The sequence below is a fragment of the Vombatus ursinus genome, unplaced genomic scaffold, assembly GCF_900497805.2.
Source record: "Vombatus ursinus unplaced genomic scaffold, bare-nosed wombat genome assembly UNPS02004746.1, whole genome shotgun sequence".
Taxonomy (NCBI): Eukaryota; Metazoa; Chordata; class Mammalia; order Diprotodontia; family Vombatidae; genus Vombatus; species Vombatus ursinus.
In genome coordinates, this window is record NW_020944524.1 from 796,547 (window position 1) to 823,988 (window position 27,442).

General features: G+C 36.5%; 1 protein-coding gene across 8 annotated transcripts in view; it reads right to left on the reverse strand.

The window, feature by feature from the left end:
- TXNDC16 (thioredoxin domain containing 16) overlaps window positions 1-27,442 on the reverse strand; it is a 136,821-nt gene that overhangs the window by 91,988 nt on the left and 17,391 nt on the right. For 7 of the 8 annotated variants that reach the window (XM_027841658.1, XM_027841663.1, XM_027841668.1 and 4 more), the window contains 3 exons: window positions 24,850-24,923; window positions 23,578-23,652; window positions 5,191-5,312 (listed from right to left, as the gene is read on the reverse strand). In XM_027841658.1, coding sequence (XP_027697459.1) covers window positions 5,191-5,312; window positions 23,578-23,652; window positions 24,850-24,923 — 271 coding nt within the window. The remainder of the gene's footprint in view (window positions 1-5,190; window positions 5,313-23,577; window positions 23,653-24,849; window positions 24,924-27,442) is intronic. The other variant, XM_027841672.1, reaches the window with a different exon arrangement.

Here is a 27,442-nt window from a genome sequence, read left to right on the forward strand (position 1 = left end):
GAAAGAAAGAAAGAAAGAAAGAAAGAAAGAAAGAAAGAAAGAAAGAAGAAAGAAAAGGAAGGAAGGAAGGAAAAAAGAAAGAAAGAAAAAGAAAGAAAGAGAAAGAAAGAGGAGGAGAAGGGAAAGAGGAGGAGGAAAAGGAGAAGAATAAAGAGGAGGAGAAAGAAGAAGATGATGAAGATGAAGATGATGAAGAAGATGATGATGATGATGGAAGAGGTGGAGAAGAAACTGAGGGAATAAGCACCAACAAAGAGAAAACAATTTATTTCTATTTTTTTAGAGCATATGATCATGGACTTGGGGAATCTTATAGAGTCAACTAAAAATTAATTGAAATAATAAATAAAACAAGGTTGAAGAACATAAGATAAATTCACATAAGTTATCCACATTCAAGAAGGTCAAATCAGTCAATATTCAAAGAAATTAATTCAGGCTATTCACTGTAAAGTCAAATACTGTAGCTGAGTTTGCTTAAATATATTGGCCACATAATGAGAAGATGGGACTCACTGGAAACGACCCTAATGTTGGGACAGATTGAAGACAAAAGGAAAAGGGGACAGAAAACGATGACATAGATAGATATTATCATGGAAACAACAAACATGAAGTTGGACAGACTTGAAAAGATAGTGAAAGATAGAAAAGCCTACAGTGCTACGGTTCATATGGTCCAAAGAGTCAGATGCAACTGAACAACTACACCACAAAAATACATAACCAAAGAACAGAAGGAAGAGCTAGAAAAAGGAATTTTATTTTTATTTATTTATTTTTTTGTTTTCAACATTTACTTCCACAAGATTTTGAATTCCAAATTTTCACCCCATCTCGCCCCTCCCCCCACCCCAAGATGGCATGCATTCTGAATACCCCTTCCCCTAGTCTGCCTTGAAAAAGGAATTTTATTTAAAATAATTCAAAAACTTGTAAAACATCTATGTACTTTCAAACTTTACCCAGAAACTACATAAATTAAATTACAAAACATTCTCTGAAGACATAAAGACAGACTTAAATAATTCAAAAAATACCACTTGTTCATAGGTAGATCGAGCCAGTATAATAAAAATGGTGATACTGCCTAAATTAATTTACTTAATCAATACGACACCAAAATACCCAAAAGAATAGTTTTTATAGACAGAAAAAATAATACCAAAATGATACCAAAAAATATACCAAAATTCGTGAGATGAATAAAAGGTCAAAAATTCCAAGAATATCAGTTTTGGAAAGTGAGAGGTCTCTAAGTGCCAGATTTCAAACTGCACTACAAAGCCTTAATAATTAAAACTATTTAGTCTTGATTTAAAAAGAGAGGTTGATAGGTGGAACAGAATAGGTATACAAGGGAAGAAAACAAGCATAGGAAAAGAGTGTTTGATAAACCCAAAAATTCCAGTTATTGGAGGAAAGACTCACTTTTTGACAAAAATTTCTGGAAAAAAACTTCTGAACTGGACTCTAGCCCATGCATGCATAAAAGTACTCACCAATAAATGCTTCTGGGTTGCCCCTGAACTGTGCCTCTGTTCCCTCTATTCAGGCAGATGCTATACCAGTTAGTTTTCCTTAAGCTCATCCTCACCATGTCACTACCCTACTCACAACCCCCAGGGACTCCCAATTGCTGCTAGGATAAAGTACAGGGTATCTTGAACTGTTCTTGCAGTTTGATGCTATTAAAGGTTAAATGTTGGGTACAGCCAAGATGGCAGAGTAGTGAAAGCTCTCCAAACATTCCTTTCCAAACGAAGTTAAAATAATGACTTAAATTGAATTCGCAAGCAACAGAGTCAACGAAAAGTCAGGGTAAGATTTTTTTTTAAGCCAAAGACGACTCAGGAGGTTGAAAGAGAGGTCTGTGAAAATACAGTAGGAATTAGCAGGAATGTACACAGCCGCAACACCAACTGTAAGTCTTAGAGGCAGCTGCAACAGCAGCAACAATAGCGGCTAATTTGGGAACTCTCAGTCCACAGACAATAAGGGGATTGTACAAATGGTCAGAAAAAGAATATAATGGACCCTATGCTAGTACTTGAAACAGGGCTAGGCACTGTTTGTCAACTCCACTGGCCATACCCAGTTCTGGTAGTAGTTCCAAAGAAGAGAAAAGCACTTCCAGTCAAAATGGGGCAGGGAACCCTGGTGGCAAGTCCAGGGTGGACAGAAGTGTGAAGGCTTATGGTTGTAAAGGAACAGAGGCCCTTCCTAGATAAGAAAGAGAATACAAACCAGGAGAGCAGTGGCCACACATCTCCCTGGATCATACCACCTTGGAAGCACTGAAAACTTGGAGAATCCCAGAACTAGCTCTGAAAACAGCCAGGCAAAAGAACCTGAACCTTTGAACAGTGAACCACCCCTTACCCTTTAGATAAGAAAATCATAACTTCAACAAAAAGTTCAACATCAAGAAGTGCGTTAGGGAAATGAGCAAACAACAACAACAACAAAAAAACCTGAGTGTAAAAAGCTACTATGGTGACAGGGAAGATCAAGACGCAAACTTAGAAGAAAACAATGTAAAAACAGCTGTAAACAAAGCAAAGAAAAATGAAAATTGGACACAAACCCCAAAAAAGAATTCCTAGTAAAACTGAGTATAATTTTTCAGGGTAAAAAGAAATAGAAATTAAATGAAATAATGAATTAATGAAATAGAAGACCTTCAAGTATTCCTGATGAAAAGAACAGAGCTGAATAAAATATTTGACAATCAAACAAAAACTAAAAAGAAGCATAAAAAAGGTAAATGTGAAAGAAAAATCATAAGAGATTTAATAAGGTTAAATTGTTTACATTCCTATATGGGAAGATGATACACGTAACTCTTAAGAACTTTATCATCACTAGGGCAGTTAGAAGGGAGTCTACATAAACAGAGGGCACGGGTGTGAGTCAATTATGATGTTATGATCTCAAAAAAATTAAGAGGTGAGAAAGAGGGATGCACTGGGAAAAGGGGGAAATTTATCTCACATAAAAGAGGAATGCAAAAAAGAGCTTTTATACTAGAGGGGAAAGTGGGAGTTGGGGGATGGGCAACATTTAAGCCTCACTCTAATCTGAAGTGGTTCAAAAAGAGAAGAATATATATAAAAGTCAGTTGGGTATACATATCTATTTAACCCACCAGGGAAGTATGAGTGGAAAAAGCTATATTGAGCATGGGGGGAATTGAAAAGGAGAGTGGATTAAGGGAGGTAGGGTCAAAAGTAAAACAAACTTTAGAGGCAGAGGAGAGAGAGAGGGAGGCAGGAAGGGAGGAAGGGAGGAAGGGAGGGACAGGGAGAGAGAGAGAGAGAGAGAGAGGAGAAAATAGGATAAAGGGAAATACATACTCACCCATAAAATGGAAGTGGAGAGCAGAACAGACTGGAAAGTAAAGTTCAATAATATGTGGCTTACAAGAAACACAATTGAAAAAAGAAGACAAGCACAAAATTAAAATAAGGGGCTGAAAAAGAATCTATTTTGCTTCAGGTGAAATAAAAAAGGAAGAGGTAGCAATCATGATCGCAGACAAATAAAACTAGGAGCTGGTTTTATGAAAAATAAAATAAAACAAATCAATCATTGGTTAATTTGATTTTTAAAAAAGAAAGAGGAAAACTACATTACCAGTATCAAAAATGAAAAGGGTAAATGCACCACCAATGAAGATGAAATCAAGGCAATTATTGGGAGCTGTTTTTCCCTATAACATGCTGATAATCTAAGTGAAATGGATAACTATTTCTAAGTGTAAGTTATCAAAATTAACAGAAGAAGAAACAGAATACTTAAATAACCCAATCTTAGAAAAAGAAATTGAACAAGCCACAAATGAGCAACACTAGGAATATCAGTATTTCAACATAAATTCCTGAGCAGTCACCTTCTTGCTTGTAGCCTTTCCTACTGCTGTGCTTAATACCAAGAATTTCCCTGTACTACTATCCACTCAATATGCTCTGGCTCACCAGCTAAAATAGCTGTACCTCAGTGGAAACCATATGTGTGTATGTTTGGGCGTAGGAAAGTGAAAAATCAAATTACTACCCCTTTAGAGCACTTGGATGAGGGATCAACCCAATTCTTCCTAATGGACTTTGGGGTTTCCTCTCACCACAATAGCCAGGAAATCAAGCTATTTCCAACAAATATCACCATCTCTAGTCCTCCAAGCCTTCTCTGGGGAGTACAGTACTGGCAGTAATATGGAAAGTCATCAGTTCCAGATTATCACAAGCAAAGGACAATAATGGACCTGTCATTGCCCATGCCAGTGCCCATTACACTGGGGGCCATGTCACTCCCTGTTCCAATTCAGCTAGGTCCTGCTACCACCACTCCATTTCTTGTTGCCATTAGGACCTATCCCAGTGCCCACTGCCACAGGGATGTACATTATTGTGCAGTTGAATACCCAGGTCCCATAGAATGGCAAATGCCAATTTCTAGGATAAAATTTACACAGTGGAGTCACATAACATAATTAACATAACTGACTTCAATTATATACACTGTGTAAAAAAGAAAGAAAAGAAAGGAAATAAGCATTTTTTTCATGTATACTATGTGTTAAGCACTTTAAAGATATTATCTCATTTGATCATCACAGCAACTCTGAGAGGTAGGTGTTATTATCCCTATTTCACAGTTGAGGAAACTTGGACAAAGAGAAGCTAAATGACTTGTCTTCTTGACTCCAGGGAATCAAGTCTGAGGCTGGTTTTAAACTTAGGGCTTCTTGACTCCAGGGAGGAAAGAAGGGAAAGAGGAAGAGGTAGAGTAAGAATAACTAATAGAGAGCAGGTAATTCTATACCCACTATTCCACTGAATGAGCATGGCTAAAGTTAGGGTATGGTTTGCCAACTTCCCTTACTCACCTATCAAAAGCAGTTAAATTTGGAAATTTCCTACAGAGAGTATAATTTTGACAACACATGTTTTTTTTTCTTTACATACCGATTTTCGAGACCAATTTCACCTTAAGACACAGGTCCACTCTAATTAGTCAATATTAATTAAATGCCACAGAATAACAGAGTAACAAAATTAGAAAGCAGACAAGATCTACAAAATATATTTTCAAGTTTGAGACTAAGGTCATGATCTCCTATTTTGCTTATCTTCTACACAATTACATAAATATAGTGACACAACAAAATCAAAAGTTTTTACTTCATACCTGGTGTTCCAATTGCTCTCACATATATGAGGGCAATATTTGTTTTTCCCTTCATAGCATTTTCTATATTTTCAAAGTCGTCTAGTGAAGTAATATATTTTATTTCATTAAATAGAAGTGCACTGTGAAAGAAAAAAAAATTAGTTTATATACATTCCTTCCAAAAAAGAATAAGATAAAACAATAAGTCAACTTATCTCAAACCTCTGATTCCATAACAGTGTCAAAGAGAACCAATTTAAAAATCACAAAACAAATCTACCATCTAAAATTAATCCATAACAAGAAAATCAGAACTACTCTACTTGGTAAGATACATAATCCTCATCAGTAATCTATACTTACAGTGACAACAAGGTCCAATTCATAGGACAGCAAGATTGTCTTCCATGATATCAGTTTAATTCAACTCAACATTCTTTAAGTGTCTACAATTGAAGCAAGGTACTTGTAGGTGCTAGTGATAAAAAGATAAAAATTACAGTGTCCTGCCCTAGAGGGCAGGAACTAGGTGGAGATATAACATGTATACAAATAATTATAATATAAAGTAAGATATAACAGAGGAAAAATAAAAATCCTCTAGCAAAATTTGAAGAGAAAAAAAGCACTTTCAGTTGGCTAGATCAAGGAAAGTTTCATAAGAAGATGATACCTAATCTAGATTGGAAAGGAGAAGAAAAGTGTCAAAAATAGGAAGTGAGGAAGAAATGCATTCCACATACTGGATGAATTTGCCAATACTCTAGTTAAAGAAGGTAGTAAAGCATACTATCCTAATATTCTCAAATAACCCCTTATAAAACTATCATCCATGAACATGTAAAATCTTCTTTAATATATTTATATTTTTAGATTATACTACCTTGTATGTATGCTACCTTGTAAGTTCCATAAATTTACTACCTGTTGTATAAAGTAGTACTTAAATATCATTTAAGTCATCTTTTGAACCCTTTAGAAGAAGCTAGGTCACATGATGGATAAGAGTGTTGGGCCTGGAGTCAAGAAGACATGAGTTCCAATCTGGCTTCAGACACTTACTAGCTATGTGACCCTAGGCAAATCATGTAAACTCTGTCTGATTCAATTTCTTCAACTGTAAAATGGGGATAATAACCAGTATCAACCTCCCGGGTGAAGATAAAAAAAAATATTTGTAAAGTGCTTATTGCAGTGCCTCATACATAATAGATATTCAATAAATACTTATTCCCCTGCCTACCTCTTCTTTACAATCTCAATTTTCTGAGACACATAAATCAGAACTCAATATGCACTTGGGTACCAAAATACAAAAATTAACTCAAAAACTAAAATACTACTTTATATATAAAAATAGAATCACATTTTCTATTTTGTTTCTAATACCCTTTCTAATTTCATCACTTTTGTGATAAGAAAAAAATTAAACTGATTATATTTTAATGGTCAATCAATAAATATTTATTACTCATCTGCTATGCGCCCAGAGGTGTGCTAAGTGTTATTGTATTCCAGTACAAAAAAAAAGATAAAAGGCCTCAAGCAGTTCACAATCTAATGAGGAAAACAATGTGCAAATAACTGAACAAACAAGTTATTTACAGGATAAACTGGAGATAATGGATAGGAGGATGCACTAAAATGAAAAAGATTAGAAAAACTTTCCTGAAGGAGGTGGGATTTTAGCTAGGACCTGAAGCCAAGAGGTAGAGATGAGGAAGAAGAGATGAGGAAGAAGAGATGAGGTAGAGCACTTGAGGCCTGATGGATAGCCAGTGAAAATGCCCAGAGTGAGAAGACCAGTACCACTGGATCACTGAGTACGGGGAAGAGGGACGTGGGGAAGTACATCTGAAAGGAGATTTCATGGGAAGGGGGCATGTAAGTTGTAAGATGACCAGAAAAGCAGTGGTGTGAAAACATGTTATGAAGGGCTTTAAGGTAAAAAATGGCATTTTATCACATCCAGGAAGTGATAGGGAATCACTGGAATATATTGAGTAGTTAGAAGGGAGTGACATGATCAGATTTTCACTTTAGGATGATCACTTCAGCAGCTGGGTGGAAGATGGACTGCAGGGGGGAGATATTTGTGGCAGGGGCACTAACAAGCAGAGTATTATTGCAGTAATCCCGGTATGAGGTGATCAAGGCCTATGCCAGGTTGGTGGCAATGTCACATAAAAGGAAAAGGCATATATAAAAGATGTTACCAAGAAAAACTTAGCAGGCTTTGCCAATAGATTGGACTTGGGGGAAGAGGGATATGTAAAAAGAGAGTGAGAAGTCTAGAATGACACCTAAGTGGCAAGCCTTGGTGACTAGGAAAATGGTGGTACCCTCAACAGTAATAGGGAAGTTTGGAAGAGGGGAGGGTTTGAGGGAAAAGATAAGGGGTTCAGACTTGGACACGTTGAGTTTCAGACGTCTACAGGGTATCAAGCTGGAGATGAGAGACTAGAAGTCAGCAAAAATGTTAGTGTTACATGAGCAAATTTGAGAATCATTGGCATGATGATTTAATCCATGATAATTTAATCCATAAGAGTTAATGAGATTACTAAGGGAAATAGTACAGAAGAAGACAAAAGGGTCCTGTGGAACACCCATGATTAGTATGCCCTTTACTGGATGAAGATCTAGGAAAGAAAAGAAGGGGGGAGATAGGTAGGATGAGAATCAGGAGAGAATGGTGTCCTGAAAACCTAGAGAAAAGACAGTATCAAGGGGAAAAGGATAACTGACAGTATAAAAGGTTCCAGAGAGGTCAAGAAGAATGAGGATTGAGAAAAGCCCATTAGATTTGGCAACTGTTAGTAACTTTGGAGAGACTGTAAAGAGTTTAAGAAGTGAGAAGTGAGGAAGTAAAGGTACCTATTATTACAGATAGCCTTCTCAAGGATTTTAGCCTCCTCAAGGATTTTAGCCTCAAAAGGCAGAAGGGATATAGGCTGATGGTGGGAATGGATTGATCAAGTGAGGATTTTTTGAGAATGGTGGAGACACGGGCATGTTTGTATGCAATGGGGAAGCAGCCAATAGAGAAGGAGAGACTGAAGATAAGTGAGAGAGTGGGGATGACAAAGAAGGCAATTTCTTGGAGAAGATGGAATGAAATGGGATGTCTTGGCAAGGAGGTGCCACCTCTTTGTGGAACATGGGGTGAAGCAGATAGTGGTTGAAGGCAATGTGAGATGAGGAAGAGAGGAAAAGAGAGAGCTCTCAGTGAAGAGCCTCAATTTTATCAGTAATATGTCAAGATTCTCAGCTAAGAGGGTGGGAGGAAGAGGAACCAAGGGATGTTTGAGAGGTGATGAAAAAGTTTGAAAAAGCTGCTATGGTAGGTGTAATAATGAGTTAATTGGGAAGATGTAAAAGGATTACCTTTTATCATAAATTTTTAGTCAGTATAGTTTCATGATTTTCTCCACCTGCACAGGAGTTAAGATAACACATGGTGGGAGCGATCCAAGGCTTGAGGACAGTGTAGAGTTTTACCAATGGGTCAAGATGGGGAAAGGAAGAAAGTATAGCTAAGGCTGGGGTGATGTCCCATAAGAGAAATGAAGGGTCAATGATTAGAGGTCACACTGTTGACAAAGAATAAGGAAGACAGAATAAGAGGTGGGATACCAATAGATTTGTGATCAGATAAGGAAATTTCAGAATTTATGAATGTGACACTCTTGAATTTGTAGGTGACAGCAAAATCAAAGGTATGACCATCTTTGTCTGTGGCTAAAGTGGGGTAGAGATCATGGGAAATGAACAAGTTGAGGAACTGTGAGGTTAGAGCATCTGATGAAGTATCATATGTATGTTGATGTCCCCTAGCACAAGAGCAAAAGCCGGGGACTAGAGAAAGATTGTAATCCAGGCACTGAAAGAAAGGAGAATGACAACAGCTACCAGAATTTTGATTGGGTGCTAGATATTCGTTGAGTGATCCTCAAAGGAGGAATGGTTGCTGAGTGATAGAGTACAAGAACTTGTAAGTGGCAATGGGGAGGAGAGAATATTACAACACCCATATGAGGGAATGAGTAAAGGTGCAGCCAATGTTGGAATGAACAGCCAGGTAGACCATTATCATGAAGAGGAAGCCAGGTCTCAGTGAAAGCCAGAAGATGAAAGAGGTGGGGAAAAGATTTAATATGAAAACAAGTTTGTTGCCTGCAGAGCAGGCATTCAGGGAACACAGTGGAAAGGGTTGGGTAGCTCTTGGATGGGACATTGGGATGACAGGGTGCATTGAAGGATGTAGAGATAAAGGATCAGACAGTACTGGGATAAAATACGAAATCTAAATAATGACAGGGTTCAGAATCAGTGAGATCGGGAGAGTATGATGAGAGGGAAATTTGTCAAACATTAAGGAAAGATTTTAGATAATATTTTCAATGTCTAGATGAGTCTGGACTCAGGGTGGAGTCCTTTCAGAGCCTTAAGCAATTCAGGCAAGGAAACAAGTATATGGAATGTAAGGAATGATGTTAATCTCCTACCCCCAAGAGTATTATGTGAGAGAATAGCATTTCTCCTCTTCCCAAAGAAGGCTAAAGACTAGGCAAGAGACTTGTTCAAGATAATAGAATACAGCCTTCTTCTCCTGCTAATTCAGGAAGCCTGGAGATCAGGCAGGAGATTACTCAATGAAATAAAATGGCAAAGTTAGACAAGTTAGTTATTTCAGAGGTTTTATCTAATTGGCTATCTGTATACAATCAGATTTGGTAAAGAAAAGCCTAAAATTATACAAAACTAGAAGAATAAAAATGAGAAAAAAATTGTGACATGTAATTAAAACTCAAATCAAATCTATATAAAGTAGCTGTTAGAAAGGAAAAATGGCAAATAGATGGAGGAGTAGATGTTGACTTGAACTAACCATTTCCTAGGAAATTTAACTGATGTAAATCAATTGTTATAATGAAAATAAAAGAATCTAGAATCTACCTCAACAAATACAATCTCCTTATTAAGTGGAGAATTACAGCAGCCAAGGGCAACAATGTGTTAGAGTACAAGCTCCTTTGGAAAAATAAGTTTAATGAAGGAAAGAAAGAAACAGGTACAGCCCTAGGTTGTAGGTGTCGTTATTACCCTAATTTTTCCATTGAGAATACTAAGGCAAATAAAAGTTAAATGACTTGTCCAAGGTCACACGGCTAGGAAGTGTCTTGAGGCCAAATTTTAAATCAGATCTTCCAGTCTCAAGGCCCAGCACTCTATCCACTGTGCCAACTTAAGAAAACTTTGCAAAGGACTCAACCAAGAAAAGTCATTCCCTATGTATTTACAGGCAAAACTAGAAAACAAGAGACAAAAAATGGAAAAGATGAGAAAAATAAATTTTATAAGGGAGAAGGGGAAAAGTTAAAAGCCAACTGGAGCAAACTCTGTAACTGAAGCCTGATGCCAAGACAGTCTCATTCCTAGCCTGTCAGAATAGAAATAGCGGACAGAGCCAGCTTCCATGGGTCAATGCAGAGGGAGCCAAAGGATGGATATGCACTTTTCAGAGCCCTGAGATACACATGAGGAAACAGGGCCAGTTCAACAAACAAACAAGATCAATAAAAGGATATTGCAGGAAGCCCAAGATGAATGCAATCTCCAACATCTGACTGAGGTCTGTCAAGGCCACAGCAGGGAACAGAACAAACTACAGAAGGGGGATTTTACAAGGAAAATGGACAGAGATGAGGCTATCACCAATACCTTCACTACCTGGTCACCTTCTTTGGTCCCCAGGAAACTAAGACAGAAGCCCGGGATTGAGCAAAGGTCAGGACCTAATACCAGCAGCCTCATCCAAAACACCAGAGGCAGCAGCATCCAAATTACAGAAGGGACAAAACTGAAAGGATGTCTGCCAACTCAACCCAAGAAGGGAGGAGGGAAAAGTTTTGAATCCCAGAACTAAACCTGGAAATATGAATAAGCATACACACACACACACACACACACTGAACACAAGGAAGAAATATTATAAATTAAGATAAATCCAAGTCCAAAAGAAGAGTTACTCCAAAACAAGCACAAATAGAGCCCTGGAAAAAAGAAAGGCTGGGCCAAAAGAAAATCAGCAATGTCCAAAATAAATTAATCAAGAGATAAAATATGAAGTTAGAATGTAAATAAAAGTTCTGAAGGAAAAATCTAGAATAAAAATGAATAATTTACAAAGTAGAAAACTGTACCCAATTAGAAGACTACCTTAAAAATAGAATGGACTAAACAAACTCAAAGATTCAATAAAACAATAAGAAATATTAGGACAAAGTCAAAAGACTGAAAGTTAGAAAAACAAATTTAAGTTGTACATGGAAAACAGGTTGAGAAGACATAATTTAGCCATGACCAAACAAAAAAATCTGTATATTAATTTCAAGAGGTCCTTTTATGGGAGGCAGCTGGGTAGTGCAATGGATATAGCACTGGCCCTACAGTCAGGAGGACCTGAGGTCAAATCTGGTCTCAGACACTTGACATTTACTAGCTGTGTGACCCTGGACAAGTCACTTAACCCCATTGCCCAGCCAAAACAAAAAACAAAAAAAAAACCCAAGAAATCCTTTTATTTTCCTTGAAGTCCTTTTCTTTTCTGTTTTTTCTTTTCTCTTTCTTTCTTTTCTTTTCTTCTTCTTTTTCTTTTTTTTTTGTGTGTGTGTAACAGAACCTAAGGAGAAAGTGAAAATAGAAAGAATCTACTTTGGAGCCTGAAAGAAAACTCAAATTGAAAACACTCAGGAATAACCTAGAACCGGTCAAAGAAATCACAAACAGTCAAAAAGAAAAAGCTCAAGGAAGAATAGTAAGGATAAAGCTTACTGATAATTTTATAAAGATTATGCTACAGGGGCAGTTGGGTGGCGCAGTGGATAGAGCACCAGCCCTGGATTCAGGAGGACCCAAGTTCAAATCCGGCCTCAGACACATGACACTTACAAGCTGTGTGACCCTGGGCAAGTCACTCAACCCCATTGCCTAGCCAAAAAAACAAACAAAAAAACAAAACAAACAAACAAACAAAAATATTATGCTGCAACCACTAGAAATGGAAGGTGAAACCTTAAAATAACATATTACAAAAGGCAAAATGCCTTGATCAGCCAAAAGGACAATGGAGAAGTACAGGGCAAGGATGAGCAGGCTGAAAATGAGAAGGAGGATAACGATGATAATGATAACAATAACTTCATTTTATATAGGGCTTTAAAGTTTGCAAAGCACTTTACATACATTATCTCGCATAAGAAAATGTAAAAGCTGTCATTACTGTAATGTATGAACAAAAGAAAAAAAAGCTTTTCACAAAGAATAATCAATGGACAGACTATCTGCAAATATATATATGCAATTCCACAAAAATCAAAGGTTGGTCCTCGGGACATTGAGTGGACACCCTGTAGCAGAATTACAGAAGGACAGGGGCAAGAATAACAATCCAATTAACAGGTATTAATGGGTTGTGATCTGCAATACTGAACAAGGAGCTACATCAGTAAGATTACAGATCTACTGAGATATTAGAATATGCTTTACTTGATAAGAGAAACAATTATTGGCAATTTTGGCCAAAGCAACCCTTTGGGCCTATGTCTACAAAGACTATTCTCTTTTCTCAATCATAACCAATCGCTTAGGAACACATTATCACTTACATATGATTTGGATTATTTTTATCCATATGAATTATATTTATCATATTCCCATCAGTGGAATTCGACTTTAAGTAAAAAGAACTGAGTTTGAATCCTGACTTTTATAACATACACTAGTTGTGTGACTGTGGCCAAGCCACTAATCTTTTCTGAGCTCAATTTCTTCATCTATTCATCTTGCCAATAATACTTTTATTAATTACCTCATAGGGTTATGAAGGAAAGTACTTTGTAAACCATGTAATGTATGATTTATAATAATAGCTATGTAATGAATTACTATCATCAACACTGACATATGTCACATTTTCAATGCAGTCACAAAATCTCAGGAGTTTCTTACAATTTGTATAAGCTTCAGATTTTAAGACTTTACTATTCATGTCCTCTTTTAGATTTCTGAAAAAAAATGACAAAAAGAAACCTATATATGACCAGCACTTCCAGAGAATGGATAATGGATAATAAAATACATTTACCACCTGCAGGTACAGAATTCCACAAGCTGGGTTTTGCTCAATTATTTTTCTGTGAGAAATAATTCATTTGGACCCCTAATCTTTTCTAATCATTTTAATCAGTTTGGTATCATTTCATAGTGGTAGTGATTATAAGTTCTGTATACTAAGCCCCAGAACTGTGAACTGCAGGTTGTAAGTTCACTTGCTTAATCATAGGAAACCAACTAGAGGCCTTCCACTCTTGTTTTTCCTTGTTATGGTGACCAAACCCAGTGTGGTAGAGTTGACTCAATTACATTTAAGTCTCTCAACTTCTTTTCGTACCTCTAGATATTCTCTCTTGTCCAACAAGAGCAGGTGACCATCTTATGACCACTTCATCAGTAGAGATGCCCCTGTTTCACCCAACCTGTGACCCCACCACCACCACTGATATGTTGTTTTTGTCCCTCAAAAGCAAGATCTATCTGATAAGGATGCGATCTAGAATTGGAAAAAGGAAAAATGCTGGACTTTCCCACTCGGCCAAATCTCTGGTGTTCCCCTGAGGCTATAATCCCATCAACTGGCCTTTCATTGTGGTTAAACCCAATCTGTTACCCTTAACCTAGCCTAGACCTCCCAATGTCCCGGGCCACTTCCCACCCTTAATCCTATCTAGGCTCCATTCTCCCTGGGCCACCTCTGGAGTTCTATTACCTCATAGACTACTTGGCCACTCCCAGATCCCTCCCATAGTCTTTCTGTATATAAGGTCTATCTCATCTCCATTAAGATGCTGGGATTCTTATAATCTAGCCACTGCTCAGATTTTCACAATCTAACCAATAGCTCACAGACACTCAGATTACTTAAGAGTCTAGCTAATATGGCAAATCTTCAATATATTCTGTTTTTGTCTGAAAGGAGGCTTGGGTCGACTTCTTTCAGGCAGGACCCGAGTGTCATGATTTTGGGACTCTAGGACCCCTAACCTCTAGACTTCATCATATCAACCAATGAGATTCTGTATTTTACCATGCCTCTTTTGCATATTTGGGTATCAAACGCTTGTATTGCTAAGCAGCCTTATTTACCACAACTTAAATTAGTTTTGGTTCAGATTGGTTTAGTAATGACATAGTCTCATGTTTGACTTATATTAAGTATATAGTAAAAGTATTTATTATTAAGATAGTAAAATAGGATTAAGATTAGTAAGTAGAATAGTGTTAGAGTTAGTAAGTCCCCATAGGTAACAATAACATACTTAAGTCTCAATCTGTATCAAATCTTGTCACAGTTAATCATAACCATCAGAGAAACCATCTATATCTGAATCACATGGGCTGGGGAGTCCCAGTTTTCAGCATCCAGAGTCCCAACTGGAAAATCCTGGGCTACACGTCTGCATCTCAGGGGAGACTCCAAAAGTGAAGTCAGGACTACTTGCCTTTAACCTTTTCTCTAACAAAGAAGGCAATTTGCCAAAAAATATGTGATCTGTGGGAAAGGAGCTGCTCTCAAAACATCCTTGAGAGTATTCCTGTTTATGAATATTTGGTTCCTGGAGGGGTGGCCAGTCCTTCCTGAGAGCAAATACCATAAACAATCCTTCAATGGCTAGCTAGGAATAAGATTAACTTGAAGAAAGAGTCAGGGTCAAACTGCAAGCATGAAGAGATTTACCTTTGCAAAAGGAATTTGGCTCCTTGTTTACAGTTCCCAGAAAAACCTTAAAACTTTTAGATTCCTTGTAATCTCACATTATCTCTCTCAATTTGAAAGCCTTAGCCTTACCTTTTAAGCTTATTCAAATGCGCTTCCCTTCCTGACCCCAAAAAGAACGGGGCTTCTTTTTCTCTCTTTTTATCTCCATTTGAAAGCAAACTTCCCCCCACTTTCAGCTCCCTTCATTATCTATTCTCATTGTCTGTTCAAATCACTCAGACGTTCCAAAATTCTCACCTGGACCCTTTCTTCTCCCAACCAACCCCCCCCCTTCCTCAGGCCACCCTTAATCCTAGCTAGGCGCCACAAGGTCCAGGACCCAGGCATTCCGTTCGCCCCAGCTTACTGGCCACCCCCATCCAGATCTCCCTAGGCCCTGCCTCCCCTCACTCCAAACTGCTTGGCCACTCCTTAGACCCCTCCTCCAGTCACTCTAAACTGCTTGGCCACTCCTAGACCCCTCCCCAATCTTTCTGTACTTAAAGACTCATCCTTCCCCCATTCAGACACTGGGAATTTCTCATGCTCCTAGAGGATGAGACCCCATGCCCACATAACAGGGGTCACATGGCCTATCCACCCCAGCCCCAACTCAAATGCTGAACTTTCTAGACTGCCTCACACTGCTTGTGTCACCTGACCACCTTAAACCCCATTTAGATCACTGATGTTTGGGTTCCTTTGGAGTCTGACCTATATGCTATATTTTTAATAAACTTTTTCTCTGGCTGGAAGATCTGAGTTGAATTCATTCAGGCAGATCTGCGCCGCAATTTGGGCTTTTTCCCTGCGATCTTGGGGTGCCTCTGTGCATCTAAGAGCACCCCAACCCCCCCCCCCCATTCAAGCATACTCATCAAGGTCAGAATGTCTTTTTTAAATTCATTCATCACAATCCTATAAAACCAAGGTCCTGGGGACATCTCAGATTGTGAGGAAGATCTGAGGTCTACTTCATTAAAGGGCATCGGACCCTTTAATAAAGTGCCGTTGGCTCAGAGCTCTACCTTGGTGATTTTTCTTGCAGATTAGGCAATTATAATCCCCACATTCCTTTGTTATGAAGGACATCTGGGAAGATGGTTAAGTGGAAAGTGACGATTTTGTTAAAATAAAAAATGCATAAATAAATTGATGTGGTCTAGAGGTTTAGGGGTGCTGGGACCCTGAGATCATGACACATGGGTCCTGCCTGAAAGAATTCAATCCAAGCCTTTTTTCAGCCAAAGACAAGGTTTATTAAAGATCCACCATATTAGCCAGACTCTTGAGGAATCTGAGAATCTGTAAGGTATTGGCTAGATTCTATGAATCTGAGCAGTGGCTAGATTTTAAGAATCTAAGCACTTTAACGGTGACAAGACGGACCTTATATACAGAAAGACTGTGGGAGGGACCTAGGAACTGCCAAGTAGTTTGGGGCGACTGGAGGAGGGGTCTAAGGAGATCTGGATGGGAGTGGTCAGTAAACTGGGGTGAATAGAACTCCTGGGACCTGGACAGGAACCTAGCTAGGATTAAGTGTGGGAAATGGCTGGGGGCCCTAGGGAGGGCTAGGCTAGGTTAAGGGTAACAGTGAGATATTGGGTGTAATCACAAAGAAAAGCCAGTTGATTGGATTATAGCCTCAGGCAAAAACCAGAGATTTGGCTATGTGGGAACCTTTCTGGGGTCCACATCCCAACCCCATCATAAATCACTTAATAAAAACACATATTATATACATACAAACATATACAAATTATATACATATATACATAAGTATGTCTATAATGTGAAAAAAAAGTTAATGTGTCCAAAGACCTGTAGTAATCCCAGAGGGCTTCACTGTATACACTTCTAAAACTAGGAATATTCTCTTTCATGTTTCTAGACCCATTTCCATCTTTGACAAAAACTGTCAACATGATAATCTTTTTTAAAACATTTGGTTATAAAGATTAAACTTACATTAATTCCCCTAATGGGGTGGGAGAACCATAGTGACAATCTACTAGTCCTCTATACAGTAGTTATTTTTAATAACAGGCAACATGTATTCATCAACAACTATATTTTATCCTCAGTTCCTTCAAAATGTTTGATTAGGTTAATTCTAGTAATTGAGGTACAGCAGGTTTGTTAATTAAGTCTATAACAATGTTTCTAAACTTCAAATCCACTATAAATTTTTACCAGTCCACAAAATAGGATAATTCAAAGAACATTCAAGCTATTTTGAGAACAAAAGGAGGACAAAAAAATAAATATAATAATTTGGTGAATAATAATTAATTATTAAAGTATTAAAATGAATAATAATAATATGGAAGACAAGGCCATGAAACAAATGACAAGAACATAGAATCATTCAAGTCTTATTTTGCTTCCACTTTGTTTACCAAGAAAAGTGATTTTTGGCTTTTATACTCTTTCTTGTTTTCAACTCTCTTTTTTAATGTTTTCTCTCCTTAGATAGAAAGGGTTTCCCCAGTTTTCCCCAGCCCTACTCCCAGAAGTAATGGTAATTACAAGCACATGGCACTGGGAACATGTTTTTGCCCTAGGTACATTTAATCCTAAATCAAGAGTACTACTTCCATTTTCAGTTTCCTTCCCTGATTACAGGCCAGCATGAACAAAAATAAAAGTCTAGACACCATACCTTCCACCATCTCCTGTTATTGCCAAACCCATGAAATTATGTACATGCAGTTATATACATGTTGTCTATCCCCAAGAGAATATAAACTCTATGGAGACAAAGACTTCTTCATTCTATATTTGTATTCCAAGGCCTAGGAAGGAACTGACACATAATAAAAGACCAGGGCCTAGGATTCATAAATGTATGTTGATTAATTTGCTCAATATGAGTCAATCATGTGACATAGTAGTAAAAAAAAAAACCTCACGTCATTTGAGGTTGCATTAATAAGGCACATTATCAGGGGCAGCCAGGTGCAGTGGATAGAGCACCAGCCCAGAAGTCAGGAAGACCTGAGTTCAAATCTGGCCTCAGACCAAACACTTGAAACGTACTAGCTGTGTGACTCTGGGCAAGTCATTTAACCCCAATTGCCTAAAAAAAATTTAAATTTAAATTAAAAAAAAAAAGGTACATTATCCAAAAGGAGGAAGGTGATAGCCTCATTGCACTCTACACTAGTCAGACAAAATTCAAACTACTATGTTCAGCTATGAGTATCAAATTTATGAAAACATGACAATTAGAATGTGAGTTCATTGCAAATAAGGACTATTTCTTTCTTTTCTCTGTATCCTTAATGTTCAGCACAGTGCTTGGCACATAGTAGGTATTTAAAAAATGATTGCTGATTAACTGGAGTGAACCTTGAGGAAGACAACCAGGATAACACAGAGACTGGATTATCATGCCAGATGAGGATTACTTGAAGGAATTAATGATGCTTTAGTCTAGACAAGAGAAAGCTTAAGGGGGAAATGACAATTGTCTTCATATATTTAAATGATTCTCATGTAAAAAAAAGATTAAACTTGTTTTGCTTAGAATCCTTAGAAATACAGGGCAGTGTTAAGATAATTAGGTCACACACTTAGGGTTGGAAAGAACCTCAAAAAGCATTTAATTCAGCCTCTAATATTGCAGATGAAGATATTTAGGCTCAGAGAAGGTAAATGACATGCCTGGGATAGATGGACCTAAGAAAAGATGCAATTTAAGATAGTTGTAAAGAAAAACTCAGCTATAATTAGCATTATCAGGAGGCAGAATCAAATAGCAGAGTAGCAGAAAGAAATATAGCCTACCCCTCCCCTACAACACATCACCTTCCACCTTCTGCAATCTAACAAATGTACCAGATCAAATTCTGATTGAGAAATACAAGAAAAAATCATAGCCAGTTATATCCAGCCCAGGTCAATATGACAGGCATTAAGATATGCAGACATTGGGGAATGGGGTCTGGCCAGGAACACAGGGCCATACACAATATTTCAGTGCTTAGGGACTGAAAGGGAGTTGAGATTGGGTACTGGGGCAGGAAGTATCAGAGCAGGGGATCACGGAACTAACACAAGGTATAGTAGTGGGTACAATCTAGCAACTCTGTCATCCAGTTCCAGGTCATAGATCCAGGATAGACTGAGGAAGAAGTTGGACCTAGAGGTCATGGAGAAAACAATAAGGGTCTCAGATCTTTGCTGCGCACTGAGCAAGAAACAACATCAGAATCAAACAATAACTGTACAGCTCTGAATCCAGAAGCAGAGACCAGGTTGAAGCCTGGAATAACCAGAGAGGAAAAATAACCAGAGCAAGAATGCCAGACCAAGGAGGAATATGTAGTTCAGTCACTCTGAACCTGCAAAGCCTCCCAAGCAGACTAACAGTAGCTGAGCCCAGTACCAATCTGCTGAAACTTCTAACCAGGGACAAGACAATAGAGACACTGCTCAGAACCAAAGGTGGATCAAGGGCTTTCAGGCTAAAACTAGGAGAGCAGGGAGCAGAGTCTGCTCCCTGTCACATCACTTTGGGAGCAACGAAAACTTACAGGTACCCATCCTGAACTGTCCTTGAGATCTTGGGAAAAATACAATACTCAATACATCAATACTCAATACACCAAGAAAGAAGCAGAAAGATCCAAGAGGACTGAAATTCAGCCAAGACATTTGCCCCTCCAAAATGTATAGTGCCCAGATTTCACATAAAATCCAAAGTCAAGGAACAGACTGGAAGAATTAGCACACAACAAAGAATCCTATCATGAAAAGGTATTATGGAGACAGGGAAATTCAAAACACAAACCCTGAAAAGAATGACTCAAAGCAAAAATTCAGCTTGGGACACAATTCCAACAAAAATCACTGCAAAAGAATGAAACTTGAGTTTAAAAAAAAAGGAGGAGCTAAAAATTATTTTAAAAACCAAATGAGGGCAGTAGAGGGAAAAAATGCAAAAAAGAAATAAGAGCTATGGAAAAAAGATATGTAAAGAAAATCAACAGTTCAGCACAAGCAGCACAAAATTTTACCCAAGAAAATAATTCCCTAAAAATCATAATTGTCTGAATAGAAGCTAATGATTCCATGAGAAATAAAGAAATATTAAAATAAAGTCAAAAGACTAAATAAAAATAAAAGATAACGTGAAGTATCTAATAGGAAAAACTACTGATCTGGAACACAAATTAAGGAGAGATAATTTGAGAATCACTGGACTTCCTGAAAGCTGTGACCAAAAATGTAGCCTAGACACCCTATTTCAAGAAATTATTAAAAGAAAATTGCACAGATTTCTCAGAGATGGGCAAAGTAGAAATTACAAGAAACTGGAGTCACCTCCTGAAAGAAACCCCAAAATGAAAATTCCCAACAATATCATAGCCAAAATTCAACTCACAGTCAAGAAAAAAAAAATATTGGCAACACCCAGAAAGAAAGAATTAAAAGTAGCAGGGTGCCATAGTCAGGATCACACAAGATTTAAATTTAATATCATAAAGAAGTGAAGAACTTGGAATATATATTCCAACGAAACCTAAGATTTAGTTTTACAAGTAAAAATAATTCTATAAAAGAAAAAAAATGCTCTTCGATAAAATTGAGGAGTTCCAAGCATTCCTGAAAAGACAAGAGGCTAGTAAAAAATCTGACATAAAATAACACAGGAATCAAGAGAAACATAAAAAGGTAAAGATGAGGAAGCAATCATAAGGGACTAAACAAGGATAAACTGTTCATAGTTTTATATGGGCATATAGTCATCTAAGGGGATACATGTATCTTCTTAGAACTTTACCTTCATTAGGGTTCATAAAAGAAAGACTCCTTTTTATTAAACAGAATTATTCTATTATGTCTTGGTGGTTGTGAAACAAGAATGGAAAGGGAGGGGATATGGAACTGCAGGCCAGGGAGGTGGGGAGGAGAAGGAAAAGAAGAAAGGAGAAAATTATCTCACTTAAATGGAGTATGAAAGGAGAAGTTTATACACATAGGAGAGAAGAATAGGAAGGGACAGTGGGAAATACTCACATCTGAACAGGTAAAAGGATAGAAGAATATACATACACAGAGATTTGGTACAGAAATACATTTTACCCAACAGGGAAAAAGGAAGGAAAGAGGTTAAGGAAAGGGGAGGGGGAAAAGAGTAGGGAGAGTACATTAAGGGAAGGATTAGTCAGAAGCAAAACAAACTCTTAAAGAGGAAAAAAGAAAAGAGAAGGAAAATATAAGAAAATAGGGTGAAGGGAAACATAGAACAGTCTTATCTGCGAATGTGAATAGGATGAAGTCATTCATAAAATGGAAGAGGATATCAAAATGGATTGGAAACCAGAATCCAACAATATAACATTTGTTAAGAAACACACTGTATACACAGACACACAGTGTTAAATAAGGGGCTGGAGCAGAATCTATTGTGCTTCAGCTGAAATTAAAAAAAAAAAAAGAGCTATCAAACACAAAAACAGACAATCAATAAAGAGAGAAGCTGCATTTTGCTGAAAAGTACGATCAACAATAAATTAATATACCAAACATATATGCACCAAATGACCCAATATCTGGATTCACAGAGGAAAAGTTAAATGAATTATATATGACAATAAAACTATAAAAGTGGGGAATATCAATTAACCCCTTTTAGACTTAAATGAATCTATCCAAAAATTTTTTTTAAAGAAATAAAGAACCTGAATAGAATTTTACAAAAGTTAGATATCATAGACTTCTGGAGAATACTGAATGAGAATAAAAAGGATTATGCTTATTTATGAGCTATGAATGGCACTTTCACAAAAACTAACCATGTTAGTGTACAAAAACTTCACAAGCAAATGCAGAAATATTAAAAGCATATTTTACTGACCATAATACAATAAAAATTATATTTAATAAAGGGGATTTGATGCAAAGATTAAACTTAATTGGAAACTAAGTAACTATATTAAATAAGTGAGTAAAAGAACAAATCATAGAATCAATTATTTTATTAAAGATTATAACACAGAATGAGACAACATAGCAAAATTTTGGGAATACTGCCAAAGCAGGACTTGGGAAAAATTTTTATCTATAAACACATTCACCAATAAAACAGAGAAAGCAGATCAACAAGCTAGGCATGCAACTAAAAAAACCTAAAAAAAAAGCAACAAATTAAAAATCCCCAATTAAATATCAAAATAGAAATCCTGAAAGTTAAACGAGAGTTTAACAAAACTGAAAACAAACAAACAAAACAAGCAACTTTAAAAAAAAAATAGACAAGCCAGTATCTGACTAATAGCCATTCCCTAACTGATAAGTCATCAAAAAGGATATGAACAGTTCTCAAAAAAAAAAAGAACTGCAAACTATCAACCACATAAAAGAATATTCCATATCCCTACTATTAAGAGAAATGAAAATCAGAACAATCCTGAAGTTTTTCCTTATAACTTGTAAACTGGCAAAAATGACCAAAAATAACAATAACTTTAGAGAAATTGTGGGATGATATGCATACTAATACATTGCTTGTGGAACTGTTTTGGAATTGGTACAACCATTTTGGAAAACAATTCAGAATTAATCAAATAAAGTGACTAAAATGTCCTCATCCTTTGACCCAGAGACTCTGTTACTGGGCTTATACCCCAAGAAAGCCAATGATAAAAAGAAAGCCCCCATGTATGCCAAAATATTTATAGCAGCAATTTTTATACTAATAAAGAAATGGAAGCAAAGTAAATGCCCATCAATTGAAGAATGGCTAAACAAATTGCAGTACATGAATGTATCGGAATATTACTGAGCTGTAAGAAATGATGAATGTAATGAATAAAGAAAAGCATAGAAAGAACTGCATGAACACACAGAATGAAGTAAGCAGAGCCAAGAAAATTATACACAATTACTACAAAAATGTAAATGGAAAAACACACATCCACACAAGTTAACGTAGCAAAATTATGAAGGTCAAGTATGACTCAAATGAAGAGATATCACCTTCCTGGAGGTGAGAGGTCCACAGGTGTTGGACATTGAACATGCTTTTGAACTTTTTCAATGTATTGATCAGTTGTGCTGACTTTTTACCTCTTTTTTTTTCTTCTTATCTGTCTTTTAAAAATACTATTTGTTACAGGGGATATATTTGTTATATGAGAGACCTCTGGGAGGAGGAAGGAAATGTGGAGGGATAAGGAGGAAAACTATGATGATGTAAAAAATAAGACATAATAAAGACCTGTTTTTAAAAAGATATACCTTGGGGCAGCTAGGTGGTGCAGTGGATAGAGCACCAGCCTTGGAGGCATAAGGACCTGAGTTCAAATCCAGCCTCAGAGACATAACACTCACTAGCTGCTGCATGACTTGGCAAATCACTTAACCCCAACTGCCTCACCAAAAAAAAAAAAAAAAAAAAGACATAGCTCAATACACTTTTAGTTTAGAAACTACTTTCCAAAACAAATATAGGCACTATGCATTTTACAATCAATAACTTGTAAATCTGGAAAAAAAAATCTCAAAACCAAATTTAAGTGAAATTAAGACAACTAAGAAAAGTAACAAATGAATTAATTTTTACTTCTACTTACAAGAGAACATTAGCTATAATGGCATTCACGTCAAACAAAGCATCAGTGGGGAATTCTCTGAGTAATATGTTACCTCTGTCAAAAAAAAAAATTCTCAAAATTCATGTAGTACTTGGAATTCCTTATTACTTTTGTCTAAACTTAGTTATTAATGATCACTTCATACAAATTATCATTTAAAAATAATTCATAAAGGATTTATTACATCTATCCCAAAACTACACTCAATATTATTTCAAAGTAATCAAGTGTCATTTGTCTTGTTTTATCTAAACTTCCTATCTCCCCCTTGCAATGTTTTATAAACAACACGAGGCAGTATTCACTGGATTAGAATGTTTCATTAGCAATATGAAATGCTCAATTTTATGAATATGATATACTATATCCTAAAGAATATGATGTTATGTTTGAGTCACTAAAATAGTTTGCAACACACTCATTTTTTAACTTTTGTGAGTAAAATGATTCCCAGTGTTTTATCAATATACAGTAGAACCTTAAATAAATCTACTTAATAAGGTCATAGATTTACAACTAGAAGCGACCTTGGAAGCCAACTAGTAAGAGACTTAATATAGAAAATTATGTTAGAATGTTTATTCTCAGAAGAAAATTGGTATCAACATATAATATGAAATATTCACATATTGTTAATGAAATAGGTTCAACTGAAAAAAAATTTAATGTCTGCTCTCTACAAAACAATATGCTAAAGAATATATAATATTTGGATAAAATATGATGCATGGCAATTTTTTTAAAAGTCACACACTGCACACCCATTAACTGAACCAAAAATTACTGTTCTTTGAAGACCAGTTCCTAAAAAGGAAATGTTATACTTCAGATGTTAAAAAGTCATGTCATAGTCTCTTTTCAATCTCTTCATTTCCCACTCAGTTGCACATGACTTCATCATGCCTCCACACCAAGTACCTTCCCTTTCTCCTCCTATCTGTCCTTGCTTTTCATTTTCCTTCTGTGTGTTGTCTTCTCTCAGTAGACTGTAAGCTCTTTGAGGGCAGGAATTGTCTTTCTTTTTCATATTTGTATCTCCAACACTTAGCATAGTACTTAGAACATAGTAGGCACTTTAAAATGTTTATTGGATTACTGTCTAACATTTATGAACAATATTATTCTTTTTGTCTAAAAAATTGCAATGCATAATAAAATTATGCATTTTAATCTCAAAACTTAAAATTTACATTTATCTTTCTCTTCCTTTCCCCCTACTTTTCACTATTAGTCATATACAAAAGATGTTACCGGAATAAATATGCTTTTGTCAAATCATTTTCCTTTCCACAGTATTTTGATGCTTCTTCTTTAGCACAATTAACCTGAAAAAAGTTTGAAATATTTAAGTTTTGTGACATACAAAAATACATATAAGTATATTAAAAACAATTATCCATATTGTAGTTTATCTCCAAATTAATCTTATCTTAGGGAGGCACAATAATGAGTAGGAAGAGTGTCGGATATACAGAGATACCTGGGTTCAAATTCTGTCTTTGACAATTAATAGTTATGGGGACATGAGTTAGTCACCTAATCTTTCTGCACCCTCAATTCTGGAGAATAAAATTAAGGGGTGAGAGAGGATTATACTGGGAGGAGAAAGGGAAAGGTAGAATTGGGTAAACTATCTCACATAAAACAGACAAGAAAAGGCTTTTACATTGGAGGGGAAACGGGAGAACATGAGAGGGAATGAGTGAATCTTATTCTCATCGGATTTGGCTTAAGGAGAGAATAACTTACACACTCAATTGGATATGGAAATCTATCTTACCTTACAGGAAAATAGGGGAGAAAGAGACAAGAGAGCAGGAGCATGATAGAGGGGAAGGCAGATTGGGGGAGGGGGTAATCAGAAGCAAATACTTCTGAGGAGGGACAGGGTTAAAAGAGAGAACAGAATAAATGGGGGTGGGATAGGATTAAGGGAAATATACTTAGTTTTTCACAACATGACTACTATGGAAGTGTTCTGCATGACTACACAAGTATAACCTGTATCGAGTTGCTTGCCTTCTCAATGAGGGTGGGTGGGGAGGGAAGAAGGAAGAAAATTTGGAACCCATAGTTTTAAAAGCAAATGTTAAAAAAAATTATTTTCACATGCAACTGGGAAATAAGATATACAAACAATGGGGTATAGAAATCTACCCTGCCCTATAGGAAAATAGAAGAGGAAGGGGATAAGAGAAGGGGAGGGGATAGAAGGGAGGGCAGATTAGGGGAAAAGGTATTCAGAATACATGCTGTCTTGGGGTGGGGGTGGGGGACAAGATGGGGAAAAAATTTGGAACTCAAAATCTTATGGAAGTGAATGTTGAAAACTAAAAATAAATAAATTAATGAATCTTTAAAAAAAAAAAGAAAGAAATCAACCTCTCTCCTAACCCCTACCTGTTTTGATTAACTTTCTTCTATAGGGCACAATTTAAATGTACATTACTTCTCTTCCATTCCCTATCCCTTCAGTCTTCCAGAGATCTTGTCTCCATATTTCATTTTCAAGATATTCTGTCTTCAAATTCCCAACTTTGGGGTTTTTTTCAGCGACATGTAACAGTGTAAGCATCAATGGCTCTGTAATCATAAGAGCTGGGTTCAATTATCAGCTCTGTCATTTGCTATTTGTGACCTTGGGAAGTCAATCAACCTCTTGAGGACTTGGATTACCTATGTTTAAAATGAGGAGGTTAAACTAAATGGCCTCTAGAGGGCCTTCCAGCCCTAGATCTATGATGCTAAGAATACAATCTAGGCAAAAATTAAATGTCGCACTAGACTTTTCAACTCTTTATGTCATGTCAGCAGTGCCAAAGATTCCTAATCTGCAAATAATTCTAGATTACTTTACTGAGGTTTCAATTGGTCAACAGCATATCAAAACTCCTATCCAGTTCTGAAATTCTCACTAGAAAAGAACTAAATTTTCTGGTCCATTTTCTTACAGTATATTAATATGCTTAGCTTTTCAAGATAGGTACTGTTGAGCTACAAAGAACATGAGAGGCAATGAGTGAATCTTATTCTCATCAGATTTGGCTTTTGATTTTCAACACATTGCAGCCAGGTCTCTTCTTTTATTTTTGTCTTTATTGAATAATGTATTACAATTAGAATTAGTGCTTCTTCAATCAATAATCATTTATTATGCTTTTATCATGTGCAAGTCAAGCACTAAGGAAACAAAGACAAAAAATGAAACAACCCCTTTTCTCAAAGAATTTACATTCTTCAGTGGAGAAGTGTTTCTTGATATGTAAACCAATTCTTCAATGCTTGCAAGAATTTATTTTTGATATCAAAGGTCTGGAACTTCACAAATACTCTTAATGAGTTAAAGTTAAGAGTTTCTCTTTATAGGTATCCCATGGATTCTACTGATTTGAGTTCTGCTCTCTGTGTCCAAAATCCCTAATTTCCTAGAATATAGTACTCAAGCTCTGTTTCCTTTTATTTTCCTAACAAATCAGTAATTCTCAGTTTGTCTCTCTGAGTTGTATCCTTTAGCTTTGTTGCTTTGGCTTGTAGAAAGAGGGAAACTTTTTTAAAGGGTAGATTCAAGAAGGGATTAATCATAAGTAAAACAAATCCTAAGCTCAAAAGCAGGAATTATGAATACAGGTGGTTTAAAAGGAAAAAAAGGGTATGAACCCCTGATAAAAAGGAGACAAAGAGCAATAAAGAGAAAATATTACAGTAGAATAAGATAAAAGAAAATTTAGAATTAAATATCATAATTATGAAAGTAAATGGAATGAACTCATCCATAAAATGGAAGAGATAAGCAGAATGGCTTAGAGAGTAAAATCCAACAATGTTTGTTTACAAGAAACATGCT